This window comes from Lampris incognitus, chromosome 8 (assembly GCF_029633865.1).
Source record: "Lampris incognitus isolate fLamInc1 chromosome 8, fLamInc1.hap2, whole genome shotgun sequence".
NCBI classification, from domain to species: Eukaryota; Metazoa; Chordata; class Actinopteri; order Lampriformes; family Lampridae; genus Lampris; species Lampris incognitus.
The window spans coordinates 23562285-23581501 of NC_079218.1; the positions used below are offsets into that span (position 1 = coordinate 23562285).

At 44.6% G+C, this 19217-nt stretch overlaps 1 protein-coding gene across 1 annotated transcript in view; it reads right to left on the reverse strand.

Annotated features, from left to right (window-relative positions):
* Nucleotides 1-18474, reverse strand: part of LOC130116937 (protein yippee-like 1) — a 25188-nt gene extending 6714 nt beyond the window's left edge. Inside the window, exons 1-4 of the mRNA XM_056285043.1 lie at nt 18337-18474; nt 10113-10398; nt 5856-5899; nt 5539-5647 (exon numbers count right to left, since the gene is read on the reverse strand). Coding sequence (XP_056141018.1) covers nt 5539-5647; nt 5856-5899; nt 10113-10220 — 261 coding nt within the window. The 5' untranslated portion in view covers nt 10221-10398; nt 18337-18474. The remainder of the gene's footprint in view (nt 1-5538; nt 5648-5855; nt 5900-10112; nt 10399-18336) is intronic.
* Nucleotides 18475-19217: the final 743 nt, after the last annotated feature.

Sequence of the window (19217 nt, forward strand, 5' to 3'; positions counted from 1 at the left end):
CGGTAGCCTCCATGCTGATGCAGTTGGTCTTGTGGAGTATTTCAGTATGGGGCACTCGGTCACGCCAGGTTATCCTCAGGATGCATTGTAGGCATCTGATGTGGAAGGCCTCAAGCATCCTGAGGTGGTGGCTGTACAGGGTCCACGCCTCACAGCTGTAGAGGAGAGTCGTGATGACAACTGCCAAGTAGACAGATATTTTGGTGTGGAGGTTGAGGTCTTTGTTTTGAAAGACCCTTCTCCTAAGTCTGCCAAAAGAGGATGACGCTTGTTTAATCCGGTTTTGCATCTCCCTGTCGATGCTGCAGTCGTCAGAGAGGAAGCTGCCCAGGTATTTGAAGGATTCCACTGTTGCAAGTGGTTTGTCGGAGATGTTGAAGGTTGGTGAATGAGATGGAGGAGTAGATGCCCACTGGCATACTACTTCAGTCTTTGTCACATTTATAGAGAGCCCCAGCCTACCATACGCCCTTGCAGCAGCTGCAAGGGTAGCTTGTAGTGCCTCGGGTGTGTGGGCCACAACTGCACAGTCATCTGCGTACTGTAACTCAATGATGTGCTCCGATGTCATTTTTGTGACCGCTTGGAGCCTACGGATGTTAAATAGGTTTCCATCTAGTCTGAAGTCCACAGTAACCCCACTGTCCTTCCTGATTTCCTTGTGGAGCAGCAATGTCACACACAGGAGGAAGATGTTAAAAAGAACTGGAGCAAGGATGCACCCCTGACGTACCCCGGTGCACACCCTGAAGGGCTCAGATTCCTGGCCTCCAATGGTCACACGTGCCATCATCCCCACGTGAAATCTTTGAAGGATGTTGACAAACTTTCGTGGACAGCCAAACTTCAGGAGGATGTTCCATAGGATGTCCCTGCTGACTGTGTCGAAAGCCTTTGACAGGTCGATGAAGGCTATGAAGAGGTTCTGATGTTGCTCCCTGCACTTCTCTTGGAGTTGCCGTGCTGTGAACACCATGTCCACAGTACTCCTATTCTTCCTAAACCCACACTGTGACTCAGGCAACAGCTCCTCTGAGATGTGTTTTACCAGCCTGTGTAACATGAGTTTGACCAGGACTTTTCCAGCAACAGCCAGTAGTGAAATGCCACGGCTGTTGCCACAGAGGGACTTGTCTCCTTTGCCTTTATATATGGAGATGATGTTAGCATCCCTCCACTGCTGAGGGACAGTTTCGTTCTTCCATACATGTGAGATGAACAGGAAAAGTGCACGGGTGCAGAGGTAGCCTCCCTGTTTAAAAATCTCTGCAGGGATACTGTCAGGGCCAGGGGTCTTGTTATTTTTCAGCGACCTAACTGCACAATGAACCTCTTCAAAGGTTGGTGGAAGGTCAAGGTCTTGGATGGTGGGGCGGACAGGTAGTTCATCCAAGATCGAGGGATCTGTTGGGGAGGGCTGGTTCAAAAGAGTCTCAAAATGTTCTGCCCATCTTTTTGTGATGAGTTTCTGGTCCTTTATGAGGGTGGTACCGTCATCAGACTTCAGGGGGGAGACAGAGCAGTTTCTTGGGCCGTAGATGGTTTTCACTGCATCATAAAAGTTGTGCATATCATTTCTATCGGCATGGGATTGTATTTCATTTGCCTTCGATATCCACCACTCATTCTGCAGGGCACGCAATTTTGACTGCACCTCTCCCCTGGATGCTTGCCATTGTTGCCGGAGTGTAGCTGATGTGGGATTGTTGAGGACAGCACTGTGTGCTTTATGCATGCCTTTGAGTATGGAAGTTATTGTGCCTGTGTTGTCATTGAACCAGTCCTGGTGTTTTCTGCTCTTGTAACCGATGGATTGGGATGCTGCCTTGTAGAGTCTGGAGCTCACGGAAGACCATTTCCTGTCAATGGAATCATCCGTGCTCAAGAGAAGCTCAATGTCTTCCAGGTTTTCAGCCAGAGAGAGGCGGAGATTGTTCTGGACCTCAGCCTTTTCTAGCCGGGTACAGTCAAGCCTCTTCTTTCCTGACCTTTGGAGACGAACAGCAGGGCGTACCTCCACCTGGAGCCTGGTCATGATGAGCCGGTGATCTGTCCAGCACTCAGCACCTCTCATTGCACGAGTGAGTAAGACGTCTTTTGTATCAGCACGTCTCACAATGATGTAGTCCAATAGGTGCCAATGTTTGGAGCGTGGGTGCATCCAGGATGTTTTGTGCTTATTTTTTAATTGGAAGAGGGTGTTTGTGATGGTCAAGCCATGCTCAGCACAGAGGCTTAGGAGGCGCAGTCCATTTGCATTGACTTTCCCAATGCCATGCCCACCAATGACACCACTCCACACCTTGTTGTCTTTCCCCACTCTGGCATTGAAATCGCCCAGCAAAAAGATCTTGTCCTCCTTGGGTATATGACGGAGAGCCTCATCTAGTGACTGATAGAAGCGGTCCTTTACGTCATCCTCTGATGGCAGTGTTGGTGCATAGGCACCTAGGAGGGTGGCATAACGTTTCTTGGCCAGAGGGATCCTGAGCGACATGAGCCTTTCACTTATGCCAATCGGTGTTTCAGTGAGTCTTGGTAGGAGGCTGTTTTTTATTGCAAATCCCACACCATGCTGATGTTGTCCTCCTGCAGGGTATCCCTTCCAGAAGAAGGTGTAGGTGTCCTCCTTCAGGGAGCCTTCATCCAGGAACCTGGTTTCACTGAGTGCAGCAATGTCAATATTGTAGCGATTGAGTTCCGCTGCAATTAGTGCAGTCCTTCGCTGAGGTCTTTCGGCATTAACGTCCAGCAGAGTTCTTATGTTCCATGTTGCCAGTTTAAAGGGAATTATTTTCTTTTTTTTATTTCGACCGCAGAGTGGAATGTCCCGATAGGTGCGGTAGCCTATCCAGGATGTTTTGAGTGGGCAATGTTTAGGCCACCTTTTCTAGGCCCCTCCCCAGTTGGGGTGAGCAGTGTGGCTCCTAAATAGGGCTGCTCAGATACACAGGGGTCTGCCGAGAGCAGCTGCCACTCAAGCCCAGCTGCTGGCGACCATGAATAGCCCTGTGCCGCTGGCGTGCAGGGGTCTGATTAGGAGCTTCCAGTGCATTCATACCTGCTCCCGTCACCAGACACCCCATCGCCGCCAGACTTTGATCCATATTCCGGTTGCTGGTCTCACCGAGGCAGAGGTGGATACCTGCGCAAAGAGATTATTTACAGTGCCGCTGGGGGTGCGCATGTCCCAGCAGCACTTCTTCACTGTGAGAGGGTGGGATCTGGTGGCAAGGGGGGCCCAAGACGACCAGCACTCTTCCACAGCTGCAGGAGGCTGCCGGAGCTCCAGTCTGTCAGAGGACCGCCTATCGTGCGCCGCCATGCACATTGCTTTTCTCTCAGGGTGTGCTCCCCTAGCCTTTGTCGTCCTACACTTACCCACAAGGCAGTGGGACAGTGGTTGGTCAATGCCAGGGCGTATCCACTTCACATGGGCCTGCGCATTAGACCTCTGGGGACCACTGTAGCTCCGAGATCCCCTACAGTTTAGCAAGGGACCGCAAGGTACCCAGTTACCGTGTGTGGCCACGAGGAGGCACTGCAGGAGTCTTGGCGGTAGAGAGGCTATGTACCGGCAGGGGAGACTTACGCACTCGGCTCCTCTTTTCACCCCCACAAAGAGGGCTAGCCGGCGGCAGTAGCTGAGAGCAGAGAGTAGCAAGCAGAAGCAGCATGCAGCAGGCACTAACTACAAGCACTACTACCCCAGTATTACTGCACTGACGCATCACACACGCCCTGTGCATCACACACACACACATACACACACACACACACACACACACACACACACACACACACACACACACACACACACACACACACACACACACACACACACACAGTTGAGTGTTTCTTTTAACAAAGTTTTTTATATACACTACCGTTCAAAAGTTTGGGATCACCCAAACAATTTTGTGTTTTCCATGAAAAGTCACACTTATTCACCACCATATGTTGTGAAATGAATAGAAAATAGAGTCAAGACATTGACAAGGTTAGAAATAATGATTTGTATTTGAAATAGGATTTTTTTTACATCAAACTTTGCTTTCGTCAAAGAATCCTCCATTTGCAGCAATTACAGCATTGCAGACCTTTGGCATTCTAGCTGTTAATTTGTTGAGGTAATCTGGAGAAATTGCACCCCACGCTTCCAGAAGCAGCTCCCACAAGTTGGATTGGTTGGATGGGCACTTCTTTGAGCAGATTGAGTTTCTGGAGCATCACATTTGTGGGGTCAATTAAACGCTCAAAATGGCCAGAAAAAGAGAACTTTCATCTGAAACTCGACAGTCTATTCTTGTTCTTAGAAATGAAGGCTATTCCATGCGAGAAATTGCTAAGAAATTGAAGATTTCCTACACCGGTGTGTACTACTCCCTTCAGAGGACAGCACAAACAGGCTCTAACCAGAGTAGAAAAAGAAGTGGGAGGCCGCGTTGCACAACTGAGCAAGAAGATAAGTACATTAGAGTCTCTAGTTTGAGAAACAGACGCCTCACAGGTCCCCAACTGGCATCTTCATTAAATAGTACCTGTTAGAGCCTGTTTGTGCTGTCCTCTGAAGGGAGTAGTACACACCGGTGTAGGAAATCTTCAATTTCTTAGCAATTTCTCGCATGGAATAGCCTTCATTTCTAAGAACAAGAATAGACTGTCGAGTTTCAGATGAAAGTTCTCTTTTTCTGGCCATTTTGAGCGTTTAATTGACCCCACAAATGTGATGCTCCAGAAACTCAATCTGCTCAAAGAAGTGCCCATCCAACCAATACAACTTGTGGGAGCTGCTTCTGGAAGCGTGGGGTGCAATTTCTCCAGATTACCTCAACAAATTAACAGCTAGAATGCCAAAGGTCTGCAATGCTGTAATTGCTGCAAATGGAGGATTCTTTGACGAAAGCAAAGTTTGATGTAAAAAAAATCTTATTTCAAATACAAATCATTATTTCTAACCTTGTCAATGTCTTGACTCTATTTTCTATTCATTTCACAACATATGGTGGTGAATAAGTGTGACTTTTCATGGAAAACACGAAATTGTTTGGGTGATCCCAAACTTTTGAACGGTAGTGTATATAGCGTTTTTTTTTTTCCGAAACCGTCAATGGCGTTTTAAGTGCTCAACTAATGAGGAGCCGAATATCAACACGGATACAGGAAAAAAGATTTTAATACACTGCAGTACAGGCCTGTTTCGTGCATCTCGCACTCATCAGCTGCACTCATCAGCAGCTGATGAGTGCGAGATACACGAAACAGGCCTGTACTGCAATGTATTTAAAACTTTTTCCCTGTATCCGTGTTGTGATATATATATATATATATATATATATATACATATACATACACACACACACACTGACTCCATGATCTGAATGACCACCAAACACTGTCTTGCACAACGTGTCAGGTAATGTGTCGTGCAAAATTGAAGTAACTGTGAAAGTGAGACTTCCCCTTAGGCATTACATAAGGATTTCTATGTCTATTGTGTTGACTTGTTAGTAGAGAGTGCACATGTTATTAACTCACATATTTCCATCCTAAAGTGGTTTTACAGTTTTCACAGTAAATGTCAGCCACAGCGTGTAGGCCAGTCAACAGCACCCGCTCCTCTGCTGGTCCACAGCCCACATTTACCCTGGCAAAGACCAAAAGGAAAGCAATGAGGGAGAAAGTTCAAAAAGAGTATCATAGACTGGTTGCCCACTGATACATTCTTAATTTATTTTGACAATGTACATCCCTCGATGCCGGATATGAATCTACACAAACATACTTAGCAAAGAGTAATAAAACTGATTTGATAGCCAATGACCCTACATCACCAAATTCTTCAGGACACTTACACTGAATTGAAGAGGTAAGCTCTGCCTTGACTTCCTTGGAATGACTAAAACAGAGAAAGAAAGAGAAAAAGACGATGCTAAGGTGAATGGAGTTTCAACATCCTGGTAAAAAAAATTTCAATTTTCTCCTCAAACTATGCCAAACTATGAAACCACGTCTCCCCTACTAATGGATTTGTTTACAACAGTCCTTCAGTTAAGATGGGACTGGGGCTGAACGATATATTGTTTCAGCATTGACCTCCCAATGTATGCATGTGCAATAGTCACATTGCAAACGATGCAATGTAAGGCCCATTAAAACTAGTAAGGTTCACATTTTCATGACTAATTTAAAAAAAAGAAGAAAAAGTTTAGTCTATCAAATACATAACGTGATTTAGTCTGATTTCATGGCTTCTTACTACTGGTCTTGCGCCCATTCTCTTTGTGCACAGCAAATGACCAATCACAACCAATCTCATTAAGGACAGTGATATGAAGCCTCCTGCGATCTCCTGAATCCTTTTCTAGACATAGCGCTTCTTTCGCCATTTCACAGAAAGTCTCCTTCATTAAGGATAAGCAAAGTGCATAATAAATATTGTTTTTTGTTTTTTGCATTTTTCCCCCTTTCCCCCCCAATTTTATCCTGCCAATTACCTTACTCTTCCAAGCTGTCCCGGTCACTGCTCCACCCCCTCTGCCGATCTGGGGAGGGCTGCAGACTACCACATGCCTCCTCTGATACATGTGGAGTCACCAGCCGCTTCTTTTCACCTGACAGTGAGGAGTTTTGCCAGGGGGATGTAGTGCGATGGAGGATCACGCTATTCCCCTCAGTTCCCCCTCCCCCCTGGACAGGCGCCCCAACCGACCAGGGGAGGTGCTAGTGTAGCGACCAGGACACATACCCACATCTGACTTCTCACCTGCAGACACCGCCAATTGTGTCTGCAGGGCCGTCCGACCAAGCCGGAGGTAACATGGGGATCCCCGTGTTGGGAGGCAATGGAATAGACCACCATGCTACCTGGACGCTCCGGGACACAGACTTTTATTGAGTGGAAAATGAGTTAACATTTTACTGTGGTTATTGTATATGGACAACCTGATCTTCTGGATGGTTATGATAGCGCTCTTAGCACTTTAGCTTCCTACAGTCACTCTTCTGTTAGGAATCTTGGTGTGATTTTTGACAGCTCTTTTAACTTTGATAGACAAATAAGCTCAGTAGTCAAAACAAGTTTTTTTCAATTATGACTTTTGGGAAAAGTAAAGGCCTATCTCCCTCCAAATGATCTTGAGAGGGTAATTCATGTATTTATTACCTCTCGTTTGGAGTATTGTAACTCATTGTATGTTGGCATAGCTCAGTCATCGCTTCGTCGCCTGCAGCTTGTACAAAATGCAGCTGCTCGCCTTCTGACAGGAAAGAAACGACGTGATCACATAACACCTGTACTGGCCTCCCTTCATTGGCTTCTTGTCTGTTTTAGGATCCAGTTTAAGATTTTATTACTTGTTTTTTAAGTCTTTAAATGGGCTGGCACCATCTTATTTATCTGAGCTAATACATCATCAGACACCAGTCAGAGCACTCAGGTCAACAAACCAGATGCTCTTACAGGTTCCCATACCCAGGCTTAAGAACAGGGGCGACAGAGCCTTTGCAGTGGCCGCCCCTGATCTCTGGAACAACTTACCAGTACACATAAAATCTGCTCAGACCCTAGAAACTTTTAAATCTTTGTTAAAGACCTACCTCTTCTCGCTGGCATTCAATTCAAGTTGAGCTTGATACCATGATTTTATTGTGCAAATATACTTTTACTCTTACGTTTTATTCTTACATTTTATATTCTTTATTTTACTATGTCTTCTTTACATATATTTTTATATTCATATGTGTCACTTACTTGATATTGTATTTTAAGCTTGTGCAGCACTTTGGTTCAACTGTGGTTGTTTTAAATGTGCTATACAAATAAACTTGACTTGACTTGTGGTAAACATCAATGAGTACTAAAAACAAGATTTTCCAGGTAAGACTCAAACATCAATTGCAGATTACGACTTTAAGTCTTAACATTTTGAGAATTGCCACGTGCAGTCCTTCATTACTTGCAATTAACAAAATACACCAGCTCTGTAGCAATGACTGATTTGGGAGGAACAAATCTGTCAGTCTGCTTTGATGATGTTGGTTGCTTTAACTTCAAGCACACCCTCCCTCTTAGGCTTTTTAATACATACAAATATGGAAGGCTCGGCTGTATTAACTCTAGCTCTCTGCAAGCTGTAAGTATAATACATACTTGCGCAGGCGTGCAGAGGAAATGTTGGAAAGGGCCAGAAATAAGACCATCATCTGAACCTTTTCAGCTGAAACCTCTTTCTTTAAGGAATGTCATCAACACTCTTGCGAACAAACCCCCCCCCCTCCACTTTCCCCCCCAATTGTATCCGGCCAATTACCTTACTCTTCCGAGCCGTCCCGGTCACTGCTCCACCCCCACTGCCAATCCGGGGGGGGGGGGGCTGCAGACTACCACATGCCTCCTCCGATACATGTGGAGTCGCCAGCCACTTCTTTTCACCTGACAGTGAGGAGTTTCGCTAGGGGGATGTAGCGCGTGAGGGGATCACGCTACTCCCCCCAGTTCCCCCTCACCCCCGGAACAGGCGCCCTGACCGACCAGAGGAGGCACTAGTGCAGCGACCAGGACACCCACCCACATCTGGCTTCCCACCCACAGACAGGGCCAATTGTGTCAGTAGAGACGCCCGACCAAGCCGGAGGTAACACGAGGATCCGATCCGGCGATACCCATGTTGGTAGGCAATGTAACAGATCACTACGCTACCCGGACGCCCTTATGAACAAAACTGTAATGGATGATAGGGCTTTTCCCTGATCCAACATTTGTCGGTCGGCAGATGTTCTGTGTGGGTTTTTTTTGCATGTCTGTTTGTGTTTGTGTTGTGTTTGTGAGTGTTTCCTTTCCCCTCCAAGCAGATGTCCGATGAGAAGAATGGGGTGAATTGAAGTCAGTGAATGGCCACCAGATGCTGCCACCAGCAAGGCAAGACTGACAAGAAACCGAGGGATTGGATTCTCCTTTGCATAACATAAAAATGCATGCTCAGGCACTGACTCACAGCCAAACACACCCGAGCCTTCCGTTGTACTTTGTAATGTGAGGGATGAATTTTTTCCCATACACGCGTATTCGGAAAAACAAACTTCGTAAGCACAAGAAGTGGCACTAATGTGCATCACACACACACACACACACACACACACACACACACACACACACACACACACACACGTAGGCGCTGCAGTAGAGGCTGGGCACTATGCCAACAGTAGGATGGCACCAGGATTTACAGCTGAGCGGATATGAAATGCCTGTTTTCCCTAAGCAGAGTGGAGCAGAACAGCTCCGTAAACATGACGTAGCAGCCCTGCTTGGCTGCACTACCTTCAGATCAAAGACATGTTGGGACATGTCTGTTCCCAATACTCAAACTTTGTCTTCACTAGTCATATGGATTCCAAGTATATTCGAGAATAATCTTGAAGCATTTGACCCTAGCATTGAAATTCCCTCTTAAAGACCATCTTAAAAAAAGATGCGTTATTGTTCACTACATCAGATCTTTTAAATCTTTGATTTTTGATATGATTTGATATAGTCTATTGATGCCCTGTAGGGAAATTCTGCTCTGCATTTGACCCATCCTAGCTGTGTAGCTAGGAGCAGTGGTCAGCTACCGTGCAGCACCTGGGGACCAACTCCAGTCTTTCCATTGCCTCGGTCAGGGGCACAGACAGGAGTATTAACCCTAACATGCATGTCTTTTTCATGGTGGGGGAAACCGGAGCACCTGGAGAAAACCCACCGCGGAGATGGGGAGAACATGCAAACTCCACACAGAAGATGACCTGGGATGACCCCCAAGATTGGACAAACCCGGGGTTCGAACCCAGGACCTTCCTGCTGTGAGGCGACAGCGCTAACCACTGGGCCCCCGTGTATATGTGTAAATTAATTATGCTACTGTATCACTTTGAGAGAAAATAAGTGAGGTTTTAAGTACTCAGAAATTGGTCTTTTATGTAACAGTTAAATGACCTGTAATAGAAATACAAAATAAAATACTACTATTCTACATAACTTGTCCAACAGTACCAGTCAGCTGTGCAATACAATGCACCACATTGCATCTCTAGATGGGGACTCTGAATAAACCTCATCAGTGATGGGTTACCTTGGAGATGAGCTCATCATGATTGGCGAGGTGGGCTCGGCAGTGGATGCAGCTGTATGTGCGATGGCAGTTGGGCAGGTAAGCCTGGAAGGTCTTGGAGCGTGTCATGTCAACAGTTGCCAAAACTGTGGAGTGGGAGGTAACTGGGGTAACAGTATTGATGCTGTTGTTGAATCGCCTGGGCAGGTGGTGCAGAAAAGGGTTGCCCGCCCAGGTCGGCTCACAGGGGAAGCAGGGCAGCACACAAGTAAGGGCCGTGGTGAACCAATGGGTAGGAGGCACACACCTGAGATGACAGAAATACACTCATGCACATTTTCTGTTGGCATAGAGTTGCATCAGGAGTGGTAGATGCTAATACCTAGTCTGTGACTAGTAAACAGGGTCACTCTCTGTCCCTATTCTTGCTCTGAGCAGATGATATTTTGTGTAAATGGTGTTATGCTTAGACCTGGCAGATGATAATTCCACAGTGAGACTTCTCAGGTACTGTAAGAAATGTTTGTTTCAGGAACTAAGTCTCACAACCATGTCAAATCATTAACAAAGCAATGAAAAACAAAGTTATCTGAAAACCTCAGCCAGAACCACTACTTATATGAATTAGTGAAGCTTACTGAGCAAATCTCATTTTACTTATTTTCCTGTTCACAATCTAAGACAATCCTGAAACGGATTTGCATTTTTTTTACTCAACCACCCTAGACGGTGTGACTCACTGTGAGCCTGACCGTGTCCTTTTCTGATTCAAATCTGACAACATTATGAGTAAAATGCACTCATATCTATTGCTTAAAGTTTCCCAACATTAATGAATAATAAAAGATGCATTGAAATAACAAGCTGAACCATTGCATGCACTAACAGTCTTTCTGCTAACTGCATGGCTTCCAGACAAGACATCACAATGAGTCACATTGGCTATTCTGGTCAAGACTGACACACACCCACACACACACACACAAACACACACACACACACACACACACACACACACACACACACACACACACACACACACACACACACACACACACACACACACACACACACACACATCCACAGAGTTTATTCTCAGGTCATTTGAGTGTCATAACTCACAGAAAAACTGTCTATGGAGGACAGGAAACGATTGATATCACTACAGTTGTCCAAAGAGACATACGTGCAGTCTGAGGTGAATCAAGCCATAGACTATATCAAACAATACGTACTGAACTTTCTCGACAGGACATGTGGCGTCAACTCTCAAGACAGTGTCCTTCAAGCTGCCTCTAGCTGTTTTAAAAGTAATCTGTGTTGTTCACAAGTGTCTTTTACAGACCACGTTGACCTGTTTTGATGAGGGAACACAGCAGGACAGATCTATCAGCCGAAACCACCATTTTAGCTGTTTTGTTAAGATATGAATTCACACACACACACACACACACACACACACACACACACAGGGCCTATTAAGGAGCTCAGACCTGAGAGGGCTGTGACATCTGCACAACCATCAACTAAAAAGCTAGGCCAGCAGTAGTAGATATAGGGAGGGGGTTGATGGAGGCTCTGCTTAGTCACACACTTAGTGTGCGCTGCCTCCAAATGAAAAACAACCTTGCTCAATCATAACTCTGATAAATGAGCAGATAACTGTTAAAATCAGGGTAGCAAATTGACAGGGAGGTGAACTACTTGTCTACACGTTTGACTTTTTCTCTGATTTTCTGAAAAGACATCTGTATTTTTTTTATTATTAAAAATGCCATATTTGACACCTTTCCCCACTGATAATTATGTAGAAATAGCCTTTTAATATGTTTGTGCTCTGTAATTGCTCCTCTACATGCCATTTTTCAGTGGTGCTGGCGGGGTCCGCCATTCCCGGCAAGTATTCAAGTATAATGGTGCACACACAGGAAATATGTTGAGTCTGCCACAAAAGAAGAGGAAGAAGAAAAAGAAAAGGAAGGAACTTGCATGTCAAATTTGGAGGAGCAAGCGGCAGGCACTAAACTGCAAAGCTAAACATTACCCAGTGTTTAATCAAGCTTGATTAAACGGGTGTCCGGGTGGCGTGGCGGTCTATGCCATTGCCTATCAACGCAATGATGTTCAGTTCAAATCCCTGTGTTACCTCGGGCTGGGTCGGGCGTTTCTACAGACACAAGTGGCCATGTCTGCAAGTAGCGCCTCCTCTGGTCGGTCGGGGGGGCCTGTTCGGAGGGGAGGGGGAACTGGGGGAATAGCATGATCCTCCCATGCACTATGTCCCCCTGGCGAAACTCCTCACTGTCAGGTGACAAGAAGCGGCTGGCGACCCCACATGTATCGGAGGAGGCATGTGGTAGTCTGCAGCACTCCCCGGATCGGCAGAGGGGGTGGAGCAGCAACCGGGACAGCTCAGAAGAGTGGGGTGATTGGCTAAGTACAATTGGAAGAAAAAAGGGGGGAAAAAAAGCTTGATTAAATATTTGTTATGGCTTGATATGAAGCTTAATATTACAATGTCTCCAAAATAAGCACACTACCACTGGATTATCTTCTCAATGTACTCCTATTACTATGGTGAACAGCCAAGCAAACCATGCAAGTGTTACAACAAAATCTATGGCCATCAAAAATTGTGACCTGCACGTGAACACTTTCTGCACATTCAGGATCAAGCTCGTTTCCAACGAAACTCTAGGATTTTCAGTATGAAAACGAACTATTACGACCACCAACTTCACTACTATGTTTTTCACACTGGCCGGAACCCAAAACAATTGAACAGTCTTGATTATGTCCCAATGAATGATGCTTATTCAACTCCATATTTTTCTTGCTGGAGTTACCAACTTTTCCCAAAGCACCAATGGCCCCTTGAACTATTAGCTACCTATGCTGGGCCCTTGTGTGGCTTGCGAGCTAACAGTTGGCTGCCAGAATGCTCAGTGGCGTGCCCCCCATTCAGCAGTTCCACCAAGGTAAGCAGCTCACAGCGTGTGAGCCTGCTGGGGTTGCTGCTGACTCAGGGACCCAGTGGCACTAGCTGGCACAATACAGGGGGGGTACCCACCGGGATGAGAATGGAAGTGCTGAGGTCAGAGCATTGTGGGGGGCATTTGGGGCAAGGCACAGTCCTGATGCCCTTAAGACTCCTCTCAATGATGTAAGCTGTCATAATGGATTAGGGTTGAACAATATATCGTTTTCGGCATTGACACCACAATGCACATGCAATAGTCACATTGCAAAAGGGTGTGATGTGAGACATATTGGGCCCGTCCGCCATGTGACGTGAAAACTTTTTTTACTGCTTGACAGAACATGAAAACTAGCAAGGTCATTTAAAAGAAGTTGGTGGTTCTACAAACCTCCTCACCTAGAAGAAGTTGGTAATTTAAGAGGTTTATAGTTTTGCAAGAAATGTTTAACTTAAATGATCTATTACATCATGTTAATTCCTTTAAGTGATATTGCAGCTTTAAGTGTAATATAATCACTCAAACTGGAGGACAGTGATATGAAGCCCCCTGTAATCTCCTGACTCCTTTCTAGACACCACCCTTCTTTCACTCATTCACGGACAAGCCCCCTTCTTTAAGTGTAAGCAAAGCACATAATATGTACTGTGTTGATCCTAGACTCGTCTGAATTGATGGATGAGTATTAGCTGAATACAAAGGTGTCATGACGAGTCAACCACTGTCTTACAAACCTGCCTTATTTCATCTTCTATAATCATTACTAGAGTGATAAATTATTTCCAAATGGAGCTGTCGAAGTTAAAAACTATTATCTTCCAATGAAAGTACGTATTTCATGTTGTTCGGTTAATACCACAATACATATCACAACCCCCACCCTCCCAAAAAAAATATTGCAATGTCAATTGTTTCCAATATCATTCAGCCCTGTAATGGATGGTGCTCTACATTGGCTGGTGTCCTATGAAAAACATTTCATTTATTACCAAATGTTCTCTATTCATACTATTTTTTGACAATTCTTCAAAGCATTCTTTAGTTTTACAGGTCTGTGTGGAAGTACTCTATATTCCGGCTGCATTTTTATTGTTTCATTCGGCAATCCAACTATCTGCAGCAAGCCTTGGCTAACTTGCTATTGCTACAGCATATGGCTAGACTACTAAAGGGGATTTTTGACATTTAAGGAAAACATTTGAAAGAAAGCCAAATATCCGAGATTGTGCACATCATAGCTTTACCCCTGAAAAGAACAATCTCCACAACTTTGTGCCACGGCATGGTTAAGCGTGCAGTCTGCTGTAAGAACCCACGACAATGTGGTAGACATTTGACTACAATCGTGTAATATTTTCCCAAATATACAATGGATGGTGACTGAATGGAAAAGAATGGAAACTGTAAACTATGTCTATAGCCCCTATTGGACCACCTTGCATGTGTAGGCCTATGTCTGTGTGAAAGAAAGAGTGAGACCAGATGTGTCTGACCAACTGGCCAGACTTCACTCCCTCCTGCCCAACTCATCTCTCATGCAAACCACATGCTCCATCCAAAATTTCTTTCCTGAGCAGGGAAAAGCAAATGAAAATAAGTCCTGGCCTCTTCAGCACAGTGCAATGTTCGCACAAGGGCCTCAGAATTGCCTACAGCCAATTATAAATCCTTCAGTGAACAAGAATACGGAGTCCCCGAAACCACTGCTTGACCACGACAGCTGTGGATAGTGTCACTAGATCATGTGCTAAGTCTGCATCGTTAATAAATGAATCAGGGTCGGTTATGGTACATCAAACCTTCCAGGACTCAGCGGGTGAGGAGGGCCTGCTGAATTTGTGTGGAACTTTCTGGACCTCTGTTCAGCCATTCCATTAAAACTACACGAGCTGCACTTCAGTTTCTTGACAACCACACTAAGGGATGCGGCGTCACCTCTAACCCTGCCATACACTTATTATATATTGGTAAGAGGAATATAACCTTAAGCAGCTATTAAGGTATACCGAGCGTACAGCATGCTTTTCCTCTCTTCAGTGACAGCTGGCAGTAGTAGCACGGGGGGGGGGGGGGGCAGTGCTTGACAGGCACGCAATGTGGTGTTTGTAAGTAAATGGCATTATGTCCCTTTTAGACAGGCAAGGGATTACGCGGAACGTGATCCTGGAGGTAAGCTAAGCAGAAAAAAAAATGGAGAGATGGAGAAAAGGAGGAGCTAGATCACGGTTTGAATATTTCAAATTCAATGTCTCCAACTTTATCCACAAAGCCTGTAAAAAGGAACAGCGAAAACCATTACAGGATTGCCGTGTGCATTTTCCCCTTACTATCTGACTTTGCATCTGGTGTTTTTATATTCACATTGTTATCATAATTGTTTTATTCATACACCTACACCTGAAGTGTGAGGAACTGCACTTTGATAAGTTTACAATGCATGTCCCAATGCCATACCTGAACAGAAGATATAAGCTCTTAAGATTCAAGTCAATCAAGCAATATTTGCCTTTTTTGAATGGTCATACTATGTTGAATTAATAGAAAAAAAGTGGAATAATGTCTTATATCATCAAACAATGACATGTTGTTTTTATTTGTTTTAATCAAGGGATGGGGACAGTTTTACAACATGTCACCCACTTTCCAATAAAAAAAAAATCCAAATAAAAGTGGCAATAGCAGAGAAAGAAGGGCGGAGAAGTGAGCAGCCATGACCAGAGAGAAAGATAAAAAGATAAAATACATCTTATTGAAAGACAGCAGTTGATGGTAAACAATAAACATAAAGGCAAGAGAGAGACAGACAGACAAAGAGACAGACAGATGGAGAGAGAAAGAGACAGACAGAGAAAGAGAGAGAGAGAGAGAAAGAGACAGACAGACAGACAGACAGACAGACAGACAGACAGACAGACAGACAGACAGACAGAGAGAGAGAGAGCCAGGTCAGTGTCTGTTTTAAGTGGCACCAATGTCAGCTGTAGTGTGTCTGTAATCAGTACTGATCAACTATTGCACATTACCATATAAACCAAACTCCCACATACAACTGATTTGATGGATGCTTTTTGTACTTTTATGAATCTCTGACGTATGTGAAAATATGTGGTTGATTAAGATTTAGGTACGATGCACATTAGTATTAGTACAGTATTATGATAACATTTTTATCGAACCTCTAAGGTAGCTTTACTGTCATTTGAATTTGAGGTTGGCGAATAGTAAAAATGGAACAACTTGGCCCTTACCACCGGCAAATTGCTTATAGCTGATTTAGGGAATCAGACTTGGCTTTTAGCAGTGCAGCCAGACTGTCAGTAGATTGGTGGGCTGAGCGAACTCTGCAGCAGCAGGTCTACACTCTTGAAGAGCAAGGCAGGTCAAGTCAGCTGGCCAGCCAGTATCACTGTGGAGCCATTGGGCCACCCAGAGCTGTTTGAGCCTTGGCACTAGGGCTGAAAATAACATTCTTGATGACTAATGAAATTTACAGTGACAACACACTGAACGAAGTTTTGGACATAATTAATAAAGTACACTCCTGTCACAATTACTGTATACCTCATGCTGTTGTGAAGCAGAGTAAAGTAGTAAGCACACAGCAAACTGTTGCATTTCTCTCAAAAAGCACACAGGCCCAGGCAATATGACTCTAATAATGCTCTTTTGTTCCCCATATGCTGCCAATGAGAGGCAGGAAATAGGTGTGAACACACAGGGAAAAGCTGACCGTAGACAGCTGGTCTGTTGCCTGATTCAACAACAAGGTCAATCTATGGGTTGTGTATAGCCCACTTGTGAGGGCCACAAAAGGGCCATGTGTCAATTCAAAAGGTGATGTTATGTGTATATGCTACTTATGTCTAGTAACTACTGCATATTCATTCACACATAGCTGGTTTTGAATATAAAAGTGTTGGAAGTATGGCTGAATTCTATTTAGAATTGCAGATTAAAAAACCATACATTCTTGGCCTTTACAAGTCCAGTTTAATGATGGAAACAGGTCGGTAGGCAAATATTTCTGATTCATTAGATGCAATCAGAAAAATATTGCCAATGCTCATTTCAGCATATTAGTTTTTATATAAATAAGAAAATAAGAGTATTTAGAAGACGTTATCACCAAAAAATTTCACCATCGCAACATTTTATAGTGAGGCGTTATTACCAATATGCGAGCTACATTAATATTTCAAGATATTTGTCTATGTACAGACCATGTCATATGCAGGCTAGAGCGAACCCAGCTTAAATTTAACTCACGTGTCAACTGACAACACTCTCGCCCATCTATCCCTATGCAGTAATATCTGGTTCTACATCTATACTGATGATGACGGTCAGCATGATCAGCAGTAGCAGTTCAAACACGATTATTGATCATTACCAGTATATCTGGGAAATAAACTAACACATGAGCCACCAAAACACAACTGACAGAGGGGCATGATGCTTCCAAACCAGATCTACCTGGGAAATAAACTAACACATGAGCCACCAAAACACAACTGATGAAGGGGAATGGTGCTGCCAAACCAGATCTACCTGGGAAATAAACTAACACGAGTCACCAAAAGACAACTGCCTACAACTGACGGAGGGGCATGACGCTGCCAAACCAGATCTACCTGGGAAATAAACTAACACATGAGCCACCAAAACACAACTGATGGAGGGGCATGGTGCTGCCAAACCAGATCTACCTGGGAAATAAACTAACACATGAGCCACCAAAACACAACTGCCTACAACTGATGGAGGGGCATGACGCTGCCAAATCAGATCTACCTGGGGAAATAAACTAACACATGAGCCATCAAAACACAACTGCCTACAACTGACGGAGGGGCATGATGCTGCCAAACCAGACCTCAACATGAAAGACGGGCAGAGAGAACGTCTTGCACTCTGATTCGACTTCCCTTCGAACACGCTCACGCAGCAGCACCACTGTTGCATGTTGCCATACACTGGCTGTGCAGCGGTGGTGCAGAATACGCCACTGGCAGCTGTTGACCTGGGTGAAATTTAACCCCCGTACTTCTACCGCCGCTGCGGACAGCCATGATGCTTGCTTCACAGTTCAAGCCAAACTAGTTAACAAAGCCGGCATCACCAACTGCAGGAAAAAAACTGAAGCTGAACGCTACTTAGTTTTCTGCTCCGTTGTGAGAACTTACAACTCCAACCACGTCGAAACCTTCCAAGTTCCACAATTCCAATAAACAGGCCCAAGTTGTTGTTGTTGTTTGTTTTGTTTTTACCTTTTTATAGAGGAAAAAAAAGTAGGCTTCACAGCTGTTTCGCTTGGGAGAGGATTTTGTCAGCTGGGATTGTTTCTCATGCCGCTTGAGACGTCCATGCGGTTTTCGGCGCTGGTCTGGAGCGATGGATATCCATCTGGTACTGCTCACAACAAAGCCGGAGTTTGATGTCAGTGCAAATAGGCTAAACAAGGGGCGGGCTTGACAGCACACGGACATTCGTTTAACCAATCAGATAGACGCTATGGCATAGCAACGTTGTGTCTATTGGTCAGAGGAAGAAAGTATAGACCAATCACACTGCGGGGAGAAACAAGCGTCGTCCCCAAAATTCTGCAAAAGTTTAACCAAAGAAAAACCAATGGTCCAGCCCTGCAGGTTTATAGCGACGCTCACATACAGCTGTATTTGTAGTCTGAAGGAGCATCGTGGTGTCGTGCCATATACTCGTCCATAAATATTTATAATTTTCTTTATCTTGATTCATAACTAAAATTGAGTTCAGATGCTCCGCTCCAGGAACTGACTCGACAATGGGCCTCATTTCTCTGACACGAGCATCCCCAGAATAAAGCCGACTCAAGGCGATACAGAATTTCAAGCAAACCTAAATTGTTAAATTGGGCATCCTGGATTTGAGCCATTCCAGGTTTTATCATCAACACTTAGTCCATTAGCGCCATCTCGTGAACAAAAAGTACAGTGCAACAAGTACTGACTGAAGAGGACGAAAATTATAACTCAGAATTAGAATGTATATTTATGTATGTTTATGCACATACGTGGAATTTGACTCCGGTTTCGTGGCTCTCTCTGTGTACTTAAAATTGAATAACATCACTATAACACAACAATCTTCAGATATAGAAATCATTCAATTG